The following is an 18,112-nucleotide window of genomic DNA, read 5'->3' on the forward strand; positions in this document are numbered from 1 at the left end:
AAATTATGCATTTTTAATTAATTAACTGCTAAAATTAAACAGTCAAATTATCAAATATAATACTTATCCACGTACTAGTTTTTCACAATTAAAATAATTAAATATTATTGTTACGGAAAGTTTTGATTTACACAGGGCAAAAATCTCCGTTCGGAGGATGAATCCCCGAGGGGAGAAATTTCCCGCGAAGCCCTGTTCATCGGGCCGGACTGGGGATGGTCATGAGAAAAATTCTCGCTTACGGGGATGGGTCGGGGACGGTCATGGGAGGGGGTAATGGGGACAGGGCATGGGGTCCCGACCCTAACCCGGCCCACTCCCATCCCTATTCTCTACTCTGTCCCTCATTTTCTCTCTCCACTTTTTTTTATGGCCCACATCTTTCCTCTCGCTTTCACACATGTGTATGTCGCGCGAAAAACAAAATTTTCACAAAAAAGTGAGAGGCTTAAAGAAACGGAGGAGTATCTTTTTTCACATTATTAGTGCCACGCCTAATCAAAACCAGACAGTGAAGAGTGGTTCTAAGCAAGAAATTTACGAAAATTTACGAAACGTACGAATTACGAAGAACAAGAAAGTGACAAGACAGGAAGCAAGCAATGGCTATAAACAAACCCTAAAGTTTGGTATATATGCTCCACTTTTCTCTTTGAATAATTGGTAACTGTAAGTCAAAATTAGCTAAAATGATTTGGCAATGGATGTTGATTTAAAACCAGCCGTCAATTATTCAACACAAAGCAGCAAAATAATCGCCATAGCTAGAACTAGACGTCCCCATGGATATATACATGTTAAGAAGTCGAATTAGCTGAGGAAATTAAGAAAAAAATTTGGATACAAACTCAATCTGGCACCAAAACTACCTCCGTTTTGTATTAATTGTAAGAAATAAACAAAATTATATAATTTATTTTTTTAACACAAATAAAGCCAAACATATAAGGGTTTAGGATTGTATTTTCGAAACTAGCAAATATTCACTATTAAAAAAAAAAAAAAAGAAAAGGCACTTCATTATTAACCCTTGAATTATGATCTAAGATTCAACCACAATTCTTATTAAAATGACTGGCGAAAATTTGTACCATCAAAATGAAAGGATAAGAGCATGAAATAAGAAATGTATATATGATAGAAACATATGTCAGTCGCATTTATCATTCATGATATAATAACAATAATACAATTTTTTTATTTTTTTTTAACTTTTTTTCCAATAATAAATGTTAGTCTTTTTCAGATGAATGTGAAATTCACAGCTGTTTTGTGGTGTCCAATCAAACTTGGCTGTATTGACATTGAGTTGTCCTTATCTAAATGGTTTTGTTTCTAAATGAGATATTATCCTTTAGAAGACAAATGTTTTAAATTCACACTTAGAAGATAAATATATAAGTGATATTTAATGCTCATAAAATTATTAACCTTAACTATAACAACGGTACTCACGTAATTTTGACCGATAAATAAATATGATATTTACCATATCCTAAAAATAAATTAATGGGTTATTTACAGTAAACCCTCGTAGGTTTCATGTAATCTTTACACAAATAAAATAAAATAAAAAGCAAGTAAAAGAAATTAGACCACCAGATATAATTTCTTTTAAACAAAAAAATTTAGAAATGTTTAATTTCAATCAAATAAAAATGTTTGACTGAAATTATATCCGATTTTAAGAAGATTTTCATATAAAAATCTAACTGAAATTAATCCCATCAATCACTGCTTATCAAATTTTGGTGGGCCTTTTTACAAAAAGAGTTTGGTCAAAAAATGTCCTTATTTTCACGTGAACAAGGACTACTTTGCATGCATAGTCCACGTGAACGAGGACTACTTTGCATGCATTCATCACGTGGACGTGATCCACCCTCCCCACAACCTGTTCGAGTTTTGAGTTTTGACAAAACAAAACAAAAGCCTTTATTATGAAGAAGACTGATTATGTAATAAATACTTGATTAAATTAAAAAAAATCAAATTAGATATTTATGTCTCTGTCTTAATTGAATGTAAGGTCTAGATTCTCTAGAAGTTTTATCAGAACAATGACGATTGTTTTTTATTATTATTTCAGATCAAATCAATTGATGTCTCTTGAAAATATTTCAAGATATTAGGGTGTTTGGTTCATTTTTTTACATTTTTTTATATTTTTTAGAAAAAATTTTTGAAAAAAGTTGAATTAGGTGGGTATTACGATGTAAGGTTTAGAAATTAATAAAAATACTCCTTATATTTGTTTATTTATTAAACACCCTTATAATAAAACTTTAAAAGTTAACAAAAACACCCTCAACCCACCTATTGAATAATCACAGTCGGCCACCGTCGCTGGAGGGTGGCCAGAGTCGCCATATCGATGCATGATCAGCTGGATCTTGCCGGTCGTGCGCCGATATGGCCTTTGTCAACTAGATCCACTATGGATCTAGTCGGCAAAGGCCAGATCTACGGCTAGATCTGGCCGCATTTGCTGGTCAACAACGGCCAAAGATACGGCCATCGTTGACGTCTGGTTACGACCAAAGCCAGATCTTTGACCTTAGATCTGACTTTTTCCAACCAGATCCACCGTAGATCTGGCCGAAAAAGGCTAGATCGGCGCACTACTGACCAGATTCAATCGGTAGTGCGCCATTATATCATATTTCAGCTAACTTCCGGCAGTGGTGGTCGGAATCTGGTATAATGTGGGTTTAGGGGTGTTTTTGCAATTTCAAAAAAAAATTTAGGGGTATTTAATTAAATTAACAAATTTATGGGGTTTAAAAAAAGTTGAATAATATTAGATAATATTGTGAGTTTTTACAATTTTACAATTTAATTTTTTTGGGAATACTATTATTAGTATTCCCAAAAACGAAACAAACGGAGCCTAGTTATTTATTCATAAGAGTTATTGCTACGGTTAAATAAGAGGTTAATTTAATAGTTAAATTTTTTATTTGTTCTTACAAGATTTAAAGTGAAGAATAAAAACATATATGATAAATCACCATTAAGGGTTTGATGGTAAAAGAGTAAAAAAATATTTCATGAGCTCCTGATGGTCATTGAGGGGTTTACCTAATCGTTAATTTCAGGTTTCCGAGGAATTAATTGAGTTGTGGGCAAATTAGCCCAAACATACATGATCACCAAATATATATATATATTATATTGTTTTTTATTTTTCAAAAAATTAATATAAAATTTGACGAATTTTAATATTGAGCGTTTTGATTTGGTTAAGAATGTCTTTATTTATTTTATAGTATTGGATTGAAATATGTACTCCCCTTGTCTACCACACGATGGGCTTGTGCAACATGTTATGTCAAACTCTTGAGATAAAATATTTATGAAAATGCTACACCTACAACCTCTTCTCACAAATTTTCTCTCATAACCTCAACGTGACAGTTTTTAATTGGTCAGTTCATAATATGTCGCAACTGGGTGACACCTGATAAATTATAACTGATTTGTGAGCTGTTACATCGAAATTGTGAGAAAAAGTTTGTAAAAAGAGGATATAGATGTAATATTACTAAATATATATGAAGCATAGTTTAGACCTCCGGCAACACTATAGATGTATTAATTTTATAATTTATTATTTTCATAAATATTAATTTCACAACTGATTTCGCCCTACTATATTAGTTACTTATATCATTCATGCGATAAATTAACAACACATTAATTTTAAAAAGTTATGGGTATTAATTGTATTCAATTTGTTTATGGTATGAACAATACTAAACATATAAAATTGAGATCCTAATTTATATGATTGTTTATTTAGATACAGTAATTATAAAAATGAAAACATAAATACAGTATTTTCCTTTCTTATAATTAATATAGTATTGATACATAAACAATCACATTAGTTGTGATTTAATCTCAATTAGAATTATTGTTATAATATTTTGTCTATTAACAATTTTTTTATTAGTGTTTGAAAAAAGAAATATCTTTTTAAACCCCATTTAATACCGAAAATAACTTTTTAAGCTTAGCTAGGTTTATTTTCCTCAATTTCAAACTTAATTAGGTTTTTTTTTTTTACACCATTTTTCTCAAATCAATCTTAATTAGTTTTTTCTTTACACCTTTTTTTCCTCCAATTTCCTAATTTCAACTTATTTTATCTTCTCCGTATACAACTTCATCCCGTTATGTTTTCCATAGTTTTAGTATTATATTTTCATCAAACAACAAATATTTAAAATAAAACAAAATATTTCAATAATTATGAAAAATTTAGGATTATGTTATGAAAATTTAGGGTTAAAGTTTATGTAAGATTAAATGTTCAAAATTAAAACAAAAAATATAAAACAGAACATGAGGGTATTTAGAAATTATAATGCTATTTTTAATAATTTAAATTAAAGTTAAATTTTTCAAAACAAAAAATAAATTTAAAAGTGGGTGTGAAAATCAACTAGATAGAGGCTAAAAATCACTTCCCTTTTCTCAAAAAGAGAAAGAAAGACAAGGTTACTTCTGGAAGTTAATTCAGTGCATAATTTTCTCCGTGGGGCTTTTGTTAACTGCACTTTGATATTGGTCTCTTTTTCTTTTAGCCTAAAATGATTCGGCCTTGATATTAATTTGGAGTTGGAGTAGTGCTATTTAAACCTCCCTTAATTTAGAGTAAAATTATATTTTAAAAAATTAAATATTAGATGTATTTTTTTGACAAAAAATACCTGGAATATATAGACAAAATATATAATATTTACCATTTTTCTTTATCTTCCTCCATCCCATCATCATTCATCTTCTTTGCATATCACCTTAAATCTTGAGAAGACAATTTGGATTGAAATATATAGACAAAATCGAAGAATTATTATAAAAAGAAATAAATACAATGTGTGATATTTGATCAACAAGAGAGTATGGAACAATGATATAAGACAATTTGGATTGAAATATGGACAAAAGCTTGCATGCATGATGCATATACCAAGCGTTTTGACGTTAATTTAACCCGACTCCTGAATTGGAGTCGGAGTTGGCATTGGAATCGGAAGTGGATTTGAAATTGGAATTCATTTGACTAGTCCATTGTTCAAATGATATTGGTTCTGATGCCGGCTCCTCCACCCAAAACTGATCCGGAATATTTAGAGATTGCCCACCTTGTTCCACTACATCAACAACAGAAACAACAATAAATTAATTCATTAATAAATCTGAGATCAATATGACTCCAACAAATGCAGTGACATAGTCAGGATTTGGGTTAGCTGAATTTTCTAGTGCCAATGGGGCATGAGCTCCCGCTCACCCTTTGGTGGCTCCATTCCCAAACAAATGCATTATGGTCAAGTTGAACAATCGAAAATGGCGAATTCAGAATAACAACAGATTAAACTCACTAGATTTGAAGCAACCAGTGCCGCCCATTGAAGGAGCACACTTGAAGAAACAATAGAGATAGCAATCGTAATGATTTGCTTGAATTTCTTCAAGACAATACTTGTTGCATCTTCTGTAACCTTCATCGCGATTAGCTTCATTGCTCACAACAAAAATTGCAAGAACGCAAAACCCTAATATTAACCTACTACCACAAGCCATCGCTAAAGCGATCTATGTTTTTTTTCCTTTTAATTTTCTTTCTAAGGTTTGGTTTCACTGTTGGTGATTTGGATGTGTATTTATACTGCATTATAACATTGTTGAAGATACGTTAGGGTTTGTTAATGAAAGATTAAACAGTTTTCAAAACAATTTGACGAGTATTCTATATTTAACTTATGATTGGTCAATATTAGAAGGAATTTTGTGTCTAAATTATTGTTTGTATAAACAAAAGTTCAGGTATTTTTTTCATCCTTATTTGCTATTAATAACGTAAAATCTAGATTTATACAATTCCTGATAACAAATATCCCCCACCAATGAATAGCTGGGCTTACGCTATTATTTACATCGATTTCTAACTTTTATTAGTTAATGGTTGAGATTTGATTAGATGCACGTTTCATTTAATAAATAAGTACATTACTATTGTATATAGGGGACTTGCACATCTAATGCACTTGGAAAATAATATAATTTTGACTTAATTTCAGCCATTCAACAAATTGTGTCATTTTTTGGGTTGTTGGCTTTGGCGTTAAGTGTAGATAGGTTTTCCTGTGGTGATTGTTGATTTCTCAAGCACAAAAACAATCAAGTATATCACCACCAATTCAATTTTGAAATTGCTTTAATGTAGGGTTAACCGAACCAGTTAATCATTTTTTTTAACCGAACCGGTTTTTCGGTTTAAGAAAATTTATGAACCGAAATTGAACCGGTTTAAGGAAAAATTGGTTTTTTGATTAATTGAAAAACCAGTTAACCGCTTTGAAAAAACCTGTTTTCCCTTTAAATTGGATTAAACTTTTTTTAATTCTTCGTGAATCAAATTATAAATATCAACAATACATATCCAAATAAAAAATTAAATATTCATACATATTCATTGCCCACAACTAACAATACATTAAAAATTCATATAAATAAATTTTATTTTTATATATAATATCCATTAAGATTATATATATATTTTTTAGTAAACAGGTAAGTAAAACCGGTTTCTGTTAACCGGTTTGTATTTTCACCCAAATCGAAAACTGAACCTAAAATCCAGTTTTTTGAATTCTTTCAACTGTAACTGAACCGGTTTTTGGGTTTGATTTTTACTTTTTTTTTTTTTTAACATTCTTACTTTAATGTTTTGATTAGGTTCTATTTACTGTAAGTACATACCTGATGATCGACATATATATTGCTTTGAAGTTTGAAATATTCGAAATATGAAATTATTCTAGACAAAATCAAAGAATTCTTGTCAAAAGTATCAAAATGATAAAAGAAAAAACTGACGAGATTTGAAGCAGCCACTGCCACCCATTTAAGGAGCACACTTGAACGAACAAAAGAGAAAGCAAGCATAAGAATTTGCTTTTAGAGGTATTTTGGTCATTGCATCAGTCAATATTGGCCAACCGTTAGTTTTAACAAAAAAACTAATGGTAGGAGTGGTTGGATAATTCCCATAACTAGGACGGTAAACGAGCCGGCTCGGCTTGGCTCGGTAAAAGCTCATTTAGAGCTCGACTCGATAAGGCTCGATTCGACTCGACTCGAACTCGATTCGTTAACCGAGTCGAGTTTGAACACAGTGAAGCTTGGCTCTTGGGCTCGCGAGCTTGGCTCGGCTCAATTAAGCACTGTACACTTCACAAGGTGTTTTGGTGATGTTTTAAACTATTAGATATTAAACTGATATTTTCCAGTGAAAAATGTTTTAAAAAATGACAGTTTCCCCCCCAAACTGCAAATTTGAAATAACACGAGTTCCCTATATCTTCTCTCACTTTCTTTTTGTTTCGTCTTTGTTCGTCTTTTAGGATTTTGGTTCTAATAATTTCTCCGCCTCTGTAAGTTCGCATCGATTCAACTCTAAGTGGATTCTATTTTCTTCGTTCACTGCTTATCAAATTTTCGATTGCTGTCTTCTTCTTTGACTACTTACTATTTTCGGCTTGTTCAATTTGTGTTTGGACTTTTTAGACTAATTTTTCTTCGTTTAGGTTTTTTCGATGATAATAAATACGAATTTAAAGTTTTCTTTTTGTCATAATTGATGTGTTGACTTTTCTCAACGTGCAGGTGATATTTGAACTTTGGTTTCTGCAAGGAAGATGGAAGATTGGTTCTTTTATTTTATGAGTTTTGTTTGATGAAATTTGTGTGGGATTTTTAAACTGGGGTGGAATTTGAGAATTTTTAATTGGATTATAGCAGTTATTTGTCTTTGTTTTGTCTTGAGTTAAGTTGGCCTTCAATTTTTTTCTCTCAACTGAGTTTTAATAAAATTGGGTATGTGCTTTCTGGTAAAACATAAGGGCTCGCGAGCTCGAACTTGAGCTCGACACTGTTGTAAACGAGCTGAGCTCGATAAGCCAAAAGCTTGGCTCGTTTACACCCCTACCCATAACTAAGGCACCAACTTGTCAATTTCGAAAACCACAGGGAGGTAGTGGGTTTAAACCCCAGTCTATTTATTTTATTTAATTATATTTTTTATTTTTCCAGTTTATTTACTAAATCATTCTACAGCTTCAAGAATTTTGAATTTTAAGAACCGGTTTCAAAAACTGCTTCTAGATAATTTTAGAAATAAATAAAATTTATTTTTTAATTGATTTTGGGCTTACAAATTAAATTTTATTTTTATTCTTTTTATCTTAAAATAAAACCCATTATAGTGACCCGGTCTCTGAATTAGGGTCGACCCGTTTCCTTTTTCCCCCGAGCCCAAAGGCTTCATTACAGAGTTCGAGTTTTTAGAGCTGAAAAATAGAAATAAAATCAAAATGGCGTCTTATAGTTGTACATAAGACACTTTTTTCAATCTTCGCAAGATGTTATCGATGTCGTTTCAACCCAACATAAATGCCGTTTTGAAACCCCCCACAGCAGCAACAACAACAACAAACTTGCTTTCTACAAACCTTCTCCTTAAACCCTTTATCAAAACCTCAATCTATCTCAAACCACGTGGGCAAAGCCCTTTCACAAGACAGTTCAAAATCGAAGTCTCTTCTTCATTGCCGGCTGTCGATCCAGTACTCAAGCGACAAACTCCTGCAGATGATTCTGACTCCAATTTCCCTTCAGAAAAAGAGGTTCGATTGTATTAGTGGGTCTGATTTTACTAGTGGATTTTTTTTCTTTTAATTTTTGTTATTACATGCTTTGTTTGTTTCCTTAGAAAGTACAGGAAAAGAAAAAGAAAAGGAAACCTGAAATGGTAGTTTAGACAGTTATGTTCCTATAGTTTTTTTTTTTTCACTGGAGAAAGAAATGTTTTTTACTTAATTTGGTTTTGTGAGCTAAGTAGCAGTTAAGCTATTTACTGAAAATTGGTGTTGCTTTGAAAAAAAAAATATTTTGATTGCTTTTATTATCTAAATAGCGGCTTTTTATAAAGGCAGTTATCAAGTGATTCTTTGAAAAGCACTTCAAATGCTCATTTGATCTCAAAAAGCACTTCAAATGCTCATTTGATCTCAAAAAGCACTTCAACCAGACACAACAAAGTTAAACTAAAGGCTAAAGCGCTATTACCGGTTGGGGCAATCACTCAATGGTCAAGGCCCAAGGGAGAGTACCTCAAGGCTTGAATGTAGAAACAGTTTGGCGTGGGTTTGATTCTGTGTTGCTGTGGAAATCTTAAACTTAAATAGGAGGTATTTTATGAGGCCAGTACAATGTCTACTGTCTAGGTTTGTCTCTCTGTCCTCAATGAGAATAAATGGTTGATTCTGCGATTAGCAACGTTAGGTAGGCAATTCCAAAGTTATGGGACAAGCTGAGTGGATCTGTACTCTTTATAAAAACTAAAAAACACTCTCAACCATTTGAAAGTGTTTTTAATGTTGTTCTTAGTGGTTTTGAAAACGCTTGTAAATGCAGAGTTTGTTAATGATTTTTTTTTTTTTCCTGTTTGGTTCACTTTGAAGTAATATTTGGATTTCTTCTTTAGCGTCTGTAAATGTAGACTTTTATTAGTACTCCAGAATGGAACATTACCGGAAAAGCATTTTACTTTGGGTGCTCATTTATGCGGTTTCTTGTTTTATAGAAGCTTGGAGTAGTTGTGAAGCCAATTGAGAAACCAAGGATTGTATTGAAGTTCATTTGGATGCAAAATGACATTGGAGTTGCACTCGACCAAATGATACCAGGTCGTGGAACAATCCCTTTGAGTCCCTATTACTTTTGGCCTAGGAAAGATGCCTGGGAAGAGCTCAAGGTCATGCTAGAGAGCAAGCCATGGATTTCTCAGATGGAGAGGATCAACCTCCTCAATCAGGCTACCGATATCATCAACTTGTGGCAAAATGGCAGTAGCAATTTGTAGTAAGGTTTACTTTAAAATTTTGAATTTTGGTTAGCTTGTGTTATAGTCTGATAAATCCTGAAGGGCAGGTTTGGTTTTCATGAGATGTTAGGATTTTTGGGTATATCTTGTGTTTCTCTTTTGTTAAATTTAATCAGAATCGGGACCTGTTCACTCAATCCATGGTGGGAATCAGATGTGTTTACATAGCTGTTGCCTTGATGACGTAACTTCAATTCTACGAACTTCAGAAAAGGATCCTTTTTGAGCCGTATAAAAAATTTATTTACAAGTTCTCGAATGTTATGTTGACAATTTTATCAAAGCAAAGTGTAGCCAGGATCAAAAGGAAACTAATACAAATGAAAACCCATTATCACCTTTGCAAAGGATTACTGAGAATTGGCTGATCTTGGAGGCTGGAAGTTTTGGGGGATAAGCATTCTGTTAATAGTCATCGATGAAATTCTGATGTCAATAGCAAAATACCAACTTGTTAGTGAAGGTTTTGGAAGGCCCTCTAGTGCAATGAGTTTATCAGAACTATTCTTTCTTATCAAGAAGCCTCATGAATCTTGGTTGTCAGATTATTTTGATCTTGAACAATACATGTATTAGCAGATTACTGTCATTTTCCTCACACTGAGCAAAGCATGACGATTGACAGCCTTAAAATATGTCTTTATTTCCAACCATGAGTCTAGGTGTACAGCTGCATACAAAAATAAACTAAATAATGAAGTAATAGAGCTAACTAATGAACTCTGGCTAAGCAAAATTGAATATTTAGTAGTAATTAAGCTAAAATGTTTTTCAGATCTTCTGAGCTCGTATAGTCCTCACTGAAAATTGTGTCCAGTCTGTGCTTGAATGTTGTTCATGTAATTGCTTTCTAATATTCAAGCTTTGTTCGTTTGTCATCCTATTTCTTCTCTGCATAGCTTTAATCGTAGGATCATCCTGAGTTTTCAGTGAATCCAGTTTTGGAGATTGGTGAGAAAGGTTGTCATCTATTTCCTCAACTGAGAGACATTGATCATCATCTTCATTGTTGTCTCTGATATGTTCGTATGCAATCATGGGCAAGCTAGGTTTCCTGTTAGAATCCAAATCATCATGTTTTTGCGATAGTAAATTGTCCTCGTTGTTTACTTCGTCATTATCATCTTCGTCTGAAGCTACTTCATTTTCCTCGTCATTTTCGGACTCTGAATCTGGATACTGTTTCCTCATAATGTATCCTCTCCCTGCATTCCTTTCATTTTCTTCCAATTCTCTGAGATGAATCTTATCACTGTTTTCGGCCATGTCTTCGCCTTCTGATTCTGAGACGGGGTTGTCCATGGGTTGGACTTTGTCGAAGTCCAGTCTATCACTTGAACCTTCATCTACCTCTGTGACTGCATATTTGTCACTTTGAAGATTAGGTGATTCAGAACCATTACCTTGTGGATGACTGGAACCACCACCATCATCATCTGAATCATAGTCTTGTGATTCAGATCTTGAGAGTTCAATGGCAGCCCTTGCAGCCACAGCCGCAAAAGCAGCTGATTCAAAAGCATCTCGAGCAGCTGTAGCTACATCTCTGTATTTCTTTGTGGTTTTCACAGATCCAGATAACTTTTCGTCGAGTTCCAAATCCTCAGACAAATTTTGTGTATCAACGCCAAGCTTAGCATCATCGAAGGTAGCTGATTCATTAGGCTCCTGTTGCTTTTGTTCCTATAATCATAGAAAACAGTCATTTAGCAATGAAACATGAACAAACTGTTTGAAATGTGCAATTATGCAAGTTTCCAAACCTTGACAGTGGCAGGAACATCTTCTTCCAAGTGCAGAGTGACACCAATCTGAGCAGAAATTTCCTTGAGCACTTTCAGTCTGCTTTCTAAGCTAGGCCGTCGTGCCGACAACTTCTGCACAATCTGTAAAAATCCGAAGAACAACCCTTACTGTAAGTTAACGTAAAGCAACAATTATTTTCACTAAATCAGTTCCAAACATCAACTCCTGAATTACCTTAGGATTTACTTCACAGTTGTTCCGCAATTCGACAGCACGAGCAGCAAATTCTTTCCCAAACCTCAACGTTAACATCTCACGAATTTTCATCAACTCAGGAAACTCCCCACACCTCGAAGATGCAAAAATCAAGCTCGATACTGCCTCCCTCAGCTCTTCAGGACATTCCCTATGTAAAATATTAACGCACATCAGTAAATATATATCTCAATATCCAAAAAATTAAGTTTATATACGGGATAACTAACTTGCTCTTTTGAAAGAGCGTGACTCTTTCGATCATCAGGTGGCAGTAATTTTCTATCATAACAAGCACATCCAGCATGTTCTCCTCTTTAATCACATACTCAGCCTGCCAGAAAAAAAAAAAAAAAAATCCATTAAAATTTAAACACACAAAGAAATACAGATATTGCGTAGAGCTGAAAAGGGTTGAGAGCAAAGTTAATTAATTACTAACACGAAGAAGAGCTCGTTCATGGTGGCCGAGGTTAAGTAGCTCGATAACATCAGACTTTGCATGCGAATAACGAGCTTGGCGCTGGTTCTTCATTATAGCATCTCTTGAAACAGCAAGTTTAACGATGGTTTTAAATTTAGAGGTTTTGAAACTCCTTCTAAGCAACGCATCCAGCGTCCTTCCCATATCTTCTTCGCTCTGTGTTTTGCTTCAGCTTGTTACTTAAAACCCCAAAACACAAAACAAAATGAACAAACAAACACCTGAAACCAAACCCAATTCGCAACGAGTCTTGCAGTTGCAGAACCGTAAAAGGAACAAATGCTTTTATACAACTGAAGCGAGCTGGATCCTGAACCGTGCCTAGGATGTTTGGTCTGCCAGTTTAGCACGTGACCAGTTACATGTCACTCAGTGATTGGAAAGTATCAACGAGGTTACATATTTTAACGTGTGAGAGTGGTTTATATTTTATAATTCTGTGTCCTGAACTTGAATGAGGCAAAAGTGTTTTGGTCAAGTTTTGGTGGCTTATTAAGAAGAAGAAACCCAGAAGAAGTTTTTGTTTGTTGGTTTAGCTTGGGTAAAGAGGGAGTCAAAGGTCAAATTGAGACAAAGTACAACACGGAACTCCACCATTTCATTATCAAATAATTTGTTTTTGTTTTTTTATTTGCACTTTTTGGTTTGATTATTTACTAATTACTATTCTATTCTAGTCTTTTAATTGGGGTATATAAATTAATTAAATAGAAACAAAGACACACCAACCTCCCATTTGATTGGATGGAGGTTTTGATGATTCCAATATGAAAAAATAAAAACACGATTGCTTGATGGCTAAAAAAGTTTGTTTCCTTTATTGATTTTCTGGATTCAAACCATCTTAAAATTATTTGTCATATAAGCTCTAAGGATTGGATATTTGTGACTTATCTTGAACATTATATTTAATAGGTCTTGAGGATTAGTTGAGATACTTACAAGTTAACCCCGAACACCTCGTCATATATATATATATATATATATATATATATATATGAAAAAATCATATCAAATTTTGCTTCTAGTTGGTAATTACACTCATAAAATCAATATAAACAAAGAATTGCAAGTAAATTCATGAAATGCTTTCACAATCTTGAAAATGACTTGAGATAAGACATTAATGTTCCAATTACAATAAACTAAAAATAAAAAAGTTAATTCATGGAATCAAGAGGACTAATTCCCACAGAAAATATTAAAAGAAACCAAGATTTCAACTGCTGCGAGCAGCAAAAAATAGAAATGGCGGCAGTTTTTTCTTTGTTGTCATTGTCATATATTTATCTTTCTAGTTTCTTTCAAAGAAAATTACAAAGATAATCCCACAAGAAATCCTAGGGCTGACCAATTTGGGCTAATGGGTAGAGGCAGGTGCTTGGGATGTTGCCACAGTACCTATGACTTGTCTGCAATGGAGATTTCAGTGGCCCTGTTAGAATTGGGAGGGCAAACGAGACAATTACAATTGAAGAGAGCCGAAGAGCCGTGTATGTTCAAAAGATATGTTTGAGAGGGAAGAAATGTATCAAATTGAATTGAATTATTTGTATGGAATTGTTATATGAATACACAGTCTATTGATACAAAAGTAAGTAACTGCGTAATGACATAAAACTGTAATCTCCCAAAGAAAGGCAACACAATATTACGGCTCTAGGTAAAGCAAGATAATCTCATATTTCCATATGTCAACAGAAGGAGACTATTGAGTTCGGTAAGTAGTCAAAACTTGCATTTTGAAAATTGTAAAAAATTTGAACGTAGAATATTTGTGTGTGTGGGCAATGACAATTTCCAAGTTACGTAAAGCTTTGATAACCAAATTTCAGTGTCTTTTAGTTATGATAATCAACAAGTCATTAGTTTAAACTTCTAGAAGATTTTCTTTTAATTTAAATGTGATTCACACTATTGAATTAAAGAAATGCTAACTTATATAACTATGTCTTGATCTTTGCTTCATTGTAGTCATACCAAACTCCGAAAATAATGATAATGGGCAGAAGTAGATTTCAACTTTCTTTTATTTATATTATAGCTAGCTCATTTTGACAAGGAGTTCTCTTCTATTTTTCAATACTATAGTAATGGGAATAAGAGGACCAAAACATATCATTGAAACACCAATAAAACGGATACAAGATATCAATTATGTATAAGAGATGGGATGAAAAATTGGTTAAATCTGATATGGAAAGGTTGATGAATGGCAGTTGGAGTCCCGTCTCTTTAAAGTTCACCCTTTTTCTACGGATATCTGCTCCAACTAGTCTTGGCAATCTCTTTAGGATTTTAATTAAGCCAGAGAAAATTAAAGTTAAAGATCCCCGTAATTCTTATGCAAGGACCACCTAGTTTAAGTTATGAATATCAGGTGTGTTTGGTTGGGGGTAATCCCATATTATTGATGTAATATCATCTTATATTACTTGATTATCACGTTTGATTATCTAAATAATATAAGATTCCGATAATCTTTCAAAACCAATATAATTACTGTTGGTTATATAGATGGTGATCTGATTACCTTAATTTTCTTGAGTATTTTAAGATTACTTGGTAATCTTAATTTTGTTACAATTTTACCCTTAACTATTAAAATTTTTAAACAATAATACCCTTATTTTGAAATTAATTTACATGAACCTGCCGTCATAATTTTACTCCTAATTAACTAAGTTTTTAGACAATAATACCCTTATATTTAAAACAAATTGCATGCCACCCAAGACCATCATCATCCGCCAACCACTACCGGCGGTCGCCGAAACGACGCACGATTAACCGAATTTGGCAGACCATGCATCGATCTAGCCATTTTCGACTAGATCCATAGTCGTTAATAGTCAAATCTGTGGTAGTCGTGTGTCGTTATGGTGACTACCGATGACTATGGTTGTTTTTGAGCCGAGCCGAGTTTTTGGCTTAACAAGCTCGGCTTGTGAAAGGGGAGGAGAATTCGAGTTCGAGTCAAGCTGCTAATTTCCTGGCTCGGCTCAACTCGTAAAGGGAGAAGAGGATTTCGAACCTAGCTCGCGAGCCGGCTTAACGAGCCGAGTTCGAGCCGGTTCAAGAATCAATAAAAAAATTCTGAATTTTTTCTAAAAAATTCAGAGCAGATTCTTCTTTCTCTCTAATTTACTACGCCTTTGCTTTCTCTCTCTCTAGTTTATTACTCCTTTGCTTTCTCTTCTTTTCTCTCTCTCTAATGGCTCCTATTTCTCTTATTTTCTCTTCCTTTCTTTCCTTCTTTCTCCTTGTTTCTGCTGCTCTCTCCATCAACTCGAAAGATATTCTCACTGCCCTTTTGCTCTAGTGTTTTATATTTTCTTCTGCTTGTTGATCTTTCTTTTGGTAACAAAACCCATGTTCCAAATTGAAAAGAAAATTCGACTTATTTTCTTTTAACTTTCCCCTAGCCCCTTTCTTTTCTTTTTAACCCATGTTCCTCTTCTCTTTTAGTTACTTATTACTCATTTGCTTTCTCTTCTTTTCTCTCTCTCTAATGGCTCCTGTTTCTCTTATTTTCTCTTCCTTTCTTTCCTTCTTTCTTCTTATTTCCCCTGCTTTCTCCACCAACTTTGACGATGACGAGAAAAGACACCAAAGGCACCTAATAACTTGGCTGAAATTCTTTATTGATTTAGGTTTTACGACAACCAGTGTTGGAGTCTGTGTTTTTAGGGCTTTTAAAATCGGGGAGATCTTTGTCAATTTTGTAAACATTTTTGCTTTGAAAATTTCAGTTTAATCTGCCATACTTAAAAAAACCCCTAAAATGCCCTTACGAGTTCAAACCTGATTCGGCTGGACTCGTTAGGCTCGAGAGCCGGGGCAGGCTCGAACTCAACTCTTTTCCTCTCACAAATCGAGCCGAGCCAGCTCAAATACAGTCGAGTCAAGTCGGCTCGCAAGGGGCTTGATTCTTTAAACATTCCTACCGACAGCCGATAGTGGCTTGAGGTGGGTAAGGGTGATTTTGTTATAAATTAAACTTTTATATGGTTATGGTGTTTTAGTAAAATCTCAAATGTAGGGGTTAAAAGATTAAAGAAATAACAATAAAAATAATATTATATTAATATTTAAAAATAAGAGCAATTTAGTAATTTATATAAAATACCCACTAATTTATACTTCCCAACCAAATATATTAAAATAACATACCCACCAATTTATTCCAACTAGGGGTGGGATAATCCGGTTAACCAAACCGGATTATCAAAACCGAAAACCGGACCGGTTTCGGTTAAAAACCGAATGTAAACCGAACCGAATATTCAGTTCGGTTACCGGTTAACCGGTTTTTAAATTAATCTTTAATCCTTAAAATTCTTCAATGCTTGATTTAAGTCCCAAATTTCTTCCTTTTCACACATTTTTCTACAAACAATATGTTGAGGTGAAATACAGCTGCTTGAAAATTCTTGAGTTTCCTCTTAATTTAAACATGAGAATTAACCTTTTGTTGTCAGTAAATCTTCTTTGTGAATAATCTCATAAGTGTCGGCATTAAACATATAATATGAAATGTTCACTAAAAGCAGTAGTGTGTACTTGATTTTAGTCCAATGTTGTAACTTGAGTTACTATTTGCTTGCCATCAACAATCATCCCAACAATTAATCAAAGAAAAATTAACGAAACAAATTCAGAGAATTGAAAAGATAAACTTCAGCTAGCATCCAGGGTGGGTCTGCTCATAGTGGAGTCTCTTCAGGGTGGCGTGACTGGAGAGTGATATGTGGACTGTGAAGAACTGAAGATTGCTAGATCGGAGCTTTCGACGCGGCTGGTGACGGTGGAGGAGCAGTTGAGGCAAATGAAGTCGCGAAGGAAGGAGGACTCGAAGGTGAATGCGAGGGTGGTGGAGATCTTTGCTATCCACAGGAACACGTGGCAGGCGGAGGAGAGGCAGCTGTTGCAACAGATCGACGCTACGAATGAGGAGATGCCGAATATGAGATCGAAGATTGAGGAAATGGAGAGGGAGAAGGCGGAATCGAAGAGGAGAGTAGAGGAATTTGAGGAGATGATTGGGTTTATGTCTAGAAGAGGAGGGTGCGAGTTTGAAGAAGAAGAAGATCAATTTGGTGGGTGTAGACTGCCGAACTGGAACTTTGGAAGTGACGAAGTGTGGAGAATGGAGATTTTAGTCTTTAGATTTGGAGGTGGAGAAAGACGAACTGTGAAGAGAAAATAGAGAGGAGTGTTAAAATTTTTTTTACTTTTATATTTAGGGTAAAATCGGTTTAAAAACAGGTTTAAAATATTTTTCAAACCGAACCGATTTTCCTTTTTTTGCATTTTATAAACCGAAAACCGAACTGGTTTGAAAAAAAACCTAATTTTCGGTTTGGTTCGGTTTTCGGATTATTTATCCCACCCCTAATTCCAACCAACTAAACACATTTCCTTAAACATTCTCAATAATCTTCAATGTAATTTATCTTCTCATTAATATAACATTCCCAGCAATGTTTTAAAACCCAACCCGAGATGAAACCGGACAAAGTTGTTGAGTCCCAAGTTGACCGGTTTGACAAAAAAAATTAAAATTTAGCAAACACACTCCTAAAAATTTTGTGAAGTCCTTATAGGTTTGAAATTTAGCAAACACACTCCAAATACAAATTAGTCGACGACCAATTAGCGGCGACGACACC

The 18,112-nt window shown here is 33.9% G+C and overlaps 2 protein-coding genes across 3 annotated transcripts; one reads left to right on the forward strand and one right to left on the reverse strand.

The window, feature by feature from the left end:
- Positions 1 to 8,359: 8,359 nt before the first annotated feature.
- On the forward strand, positions 8,360 to 10,092 carry LOC116113866 (30S ribosomal protein 3, chloroplastic-like). Its single transcript, XM_031400032.1, has 2 exons — positions 8,360 to 8,696; positions 9,656 to 10,092. The coding sequence occupies exons 1-2, from the start codon at positions 8,433 to 8,435 to the stop codon at positions 9,932 to 9,934; spliced, it is 543 nt and encodes a 180-aa protein (XP_031255892.1). The 5' UTR covers positions 8,360 to 8,432; the 3' UTR covers positions 9,935 to 10,092.
- Positions 10,093 to 10,491: 399 nt separating this feature from the next.
- On the reverse strand, positions 10,492 to 12,901 carry LOC116113865 (spindle assembly checkpoint component MAD1-like). Of its 2 annotated transcripts, none has more exons than XM_031400030.1 (5): positions 12,399 to 12,901; positions 12,187 to 12,290; positions 11,936 to 12,107; positions 11,719 to 11,841; positions 10,492 to 11,638 (listed from the first exon to the last, which is right to left on the reverse strand). In XM_031400030.1, exons 1-5 carry the CDS (start codon positions 12,582 to 12,584, stop codon positions 10,727 to 10,729), a joined length of 1,497 nt encoding a protein of 498 aa, XP_031255890.1. In that variant the 5' UTR covers positions 12,585 to 12,901; the 3' UTR covers positions 10,492 to 10,726. The 2 variants fall into 2 exon arrangements, with proteins under 2 accessions (XP_031255890.1, XP_031255891.1); XM_031400031.1 differs by having other exon boundaries at positions 10,493 to 11,638; positions 12,395 to 12,520.
- Between the last annotated feature and the right edge of the window lie 5,211 nt (positions 12,902 to 18,112).

The sequence above is a fragment of the Pistacia vera genome, unplaced genomic scaffold (assembly GCF_008641045.1).
Source record: "Pistacia vera cultivar Batoury unplaced genomic scaffold, PisVer_v2 Contig691, whole genome shotgun sequence".
NCBI classification, from domain to species: Eukaryota; Viridiplantae; Streptophyta; class Magnoliopsida; order Sapindales; family Anacardiaceae; genus Pistacia; species Pistacia vera.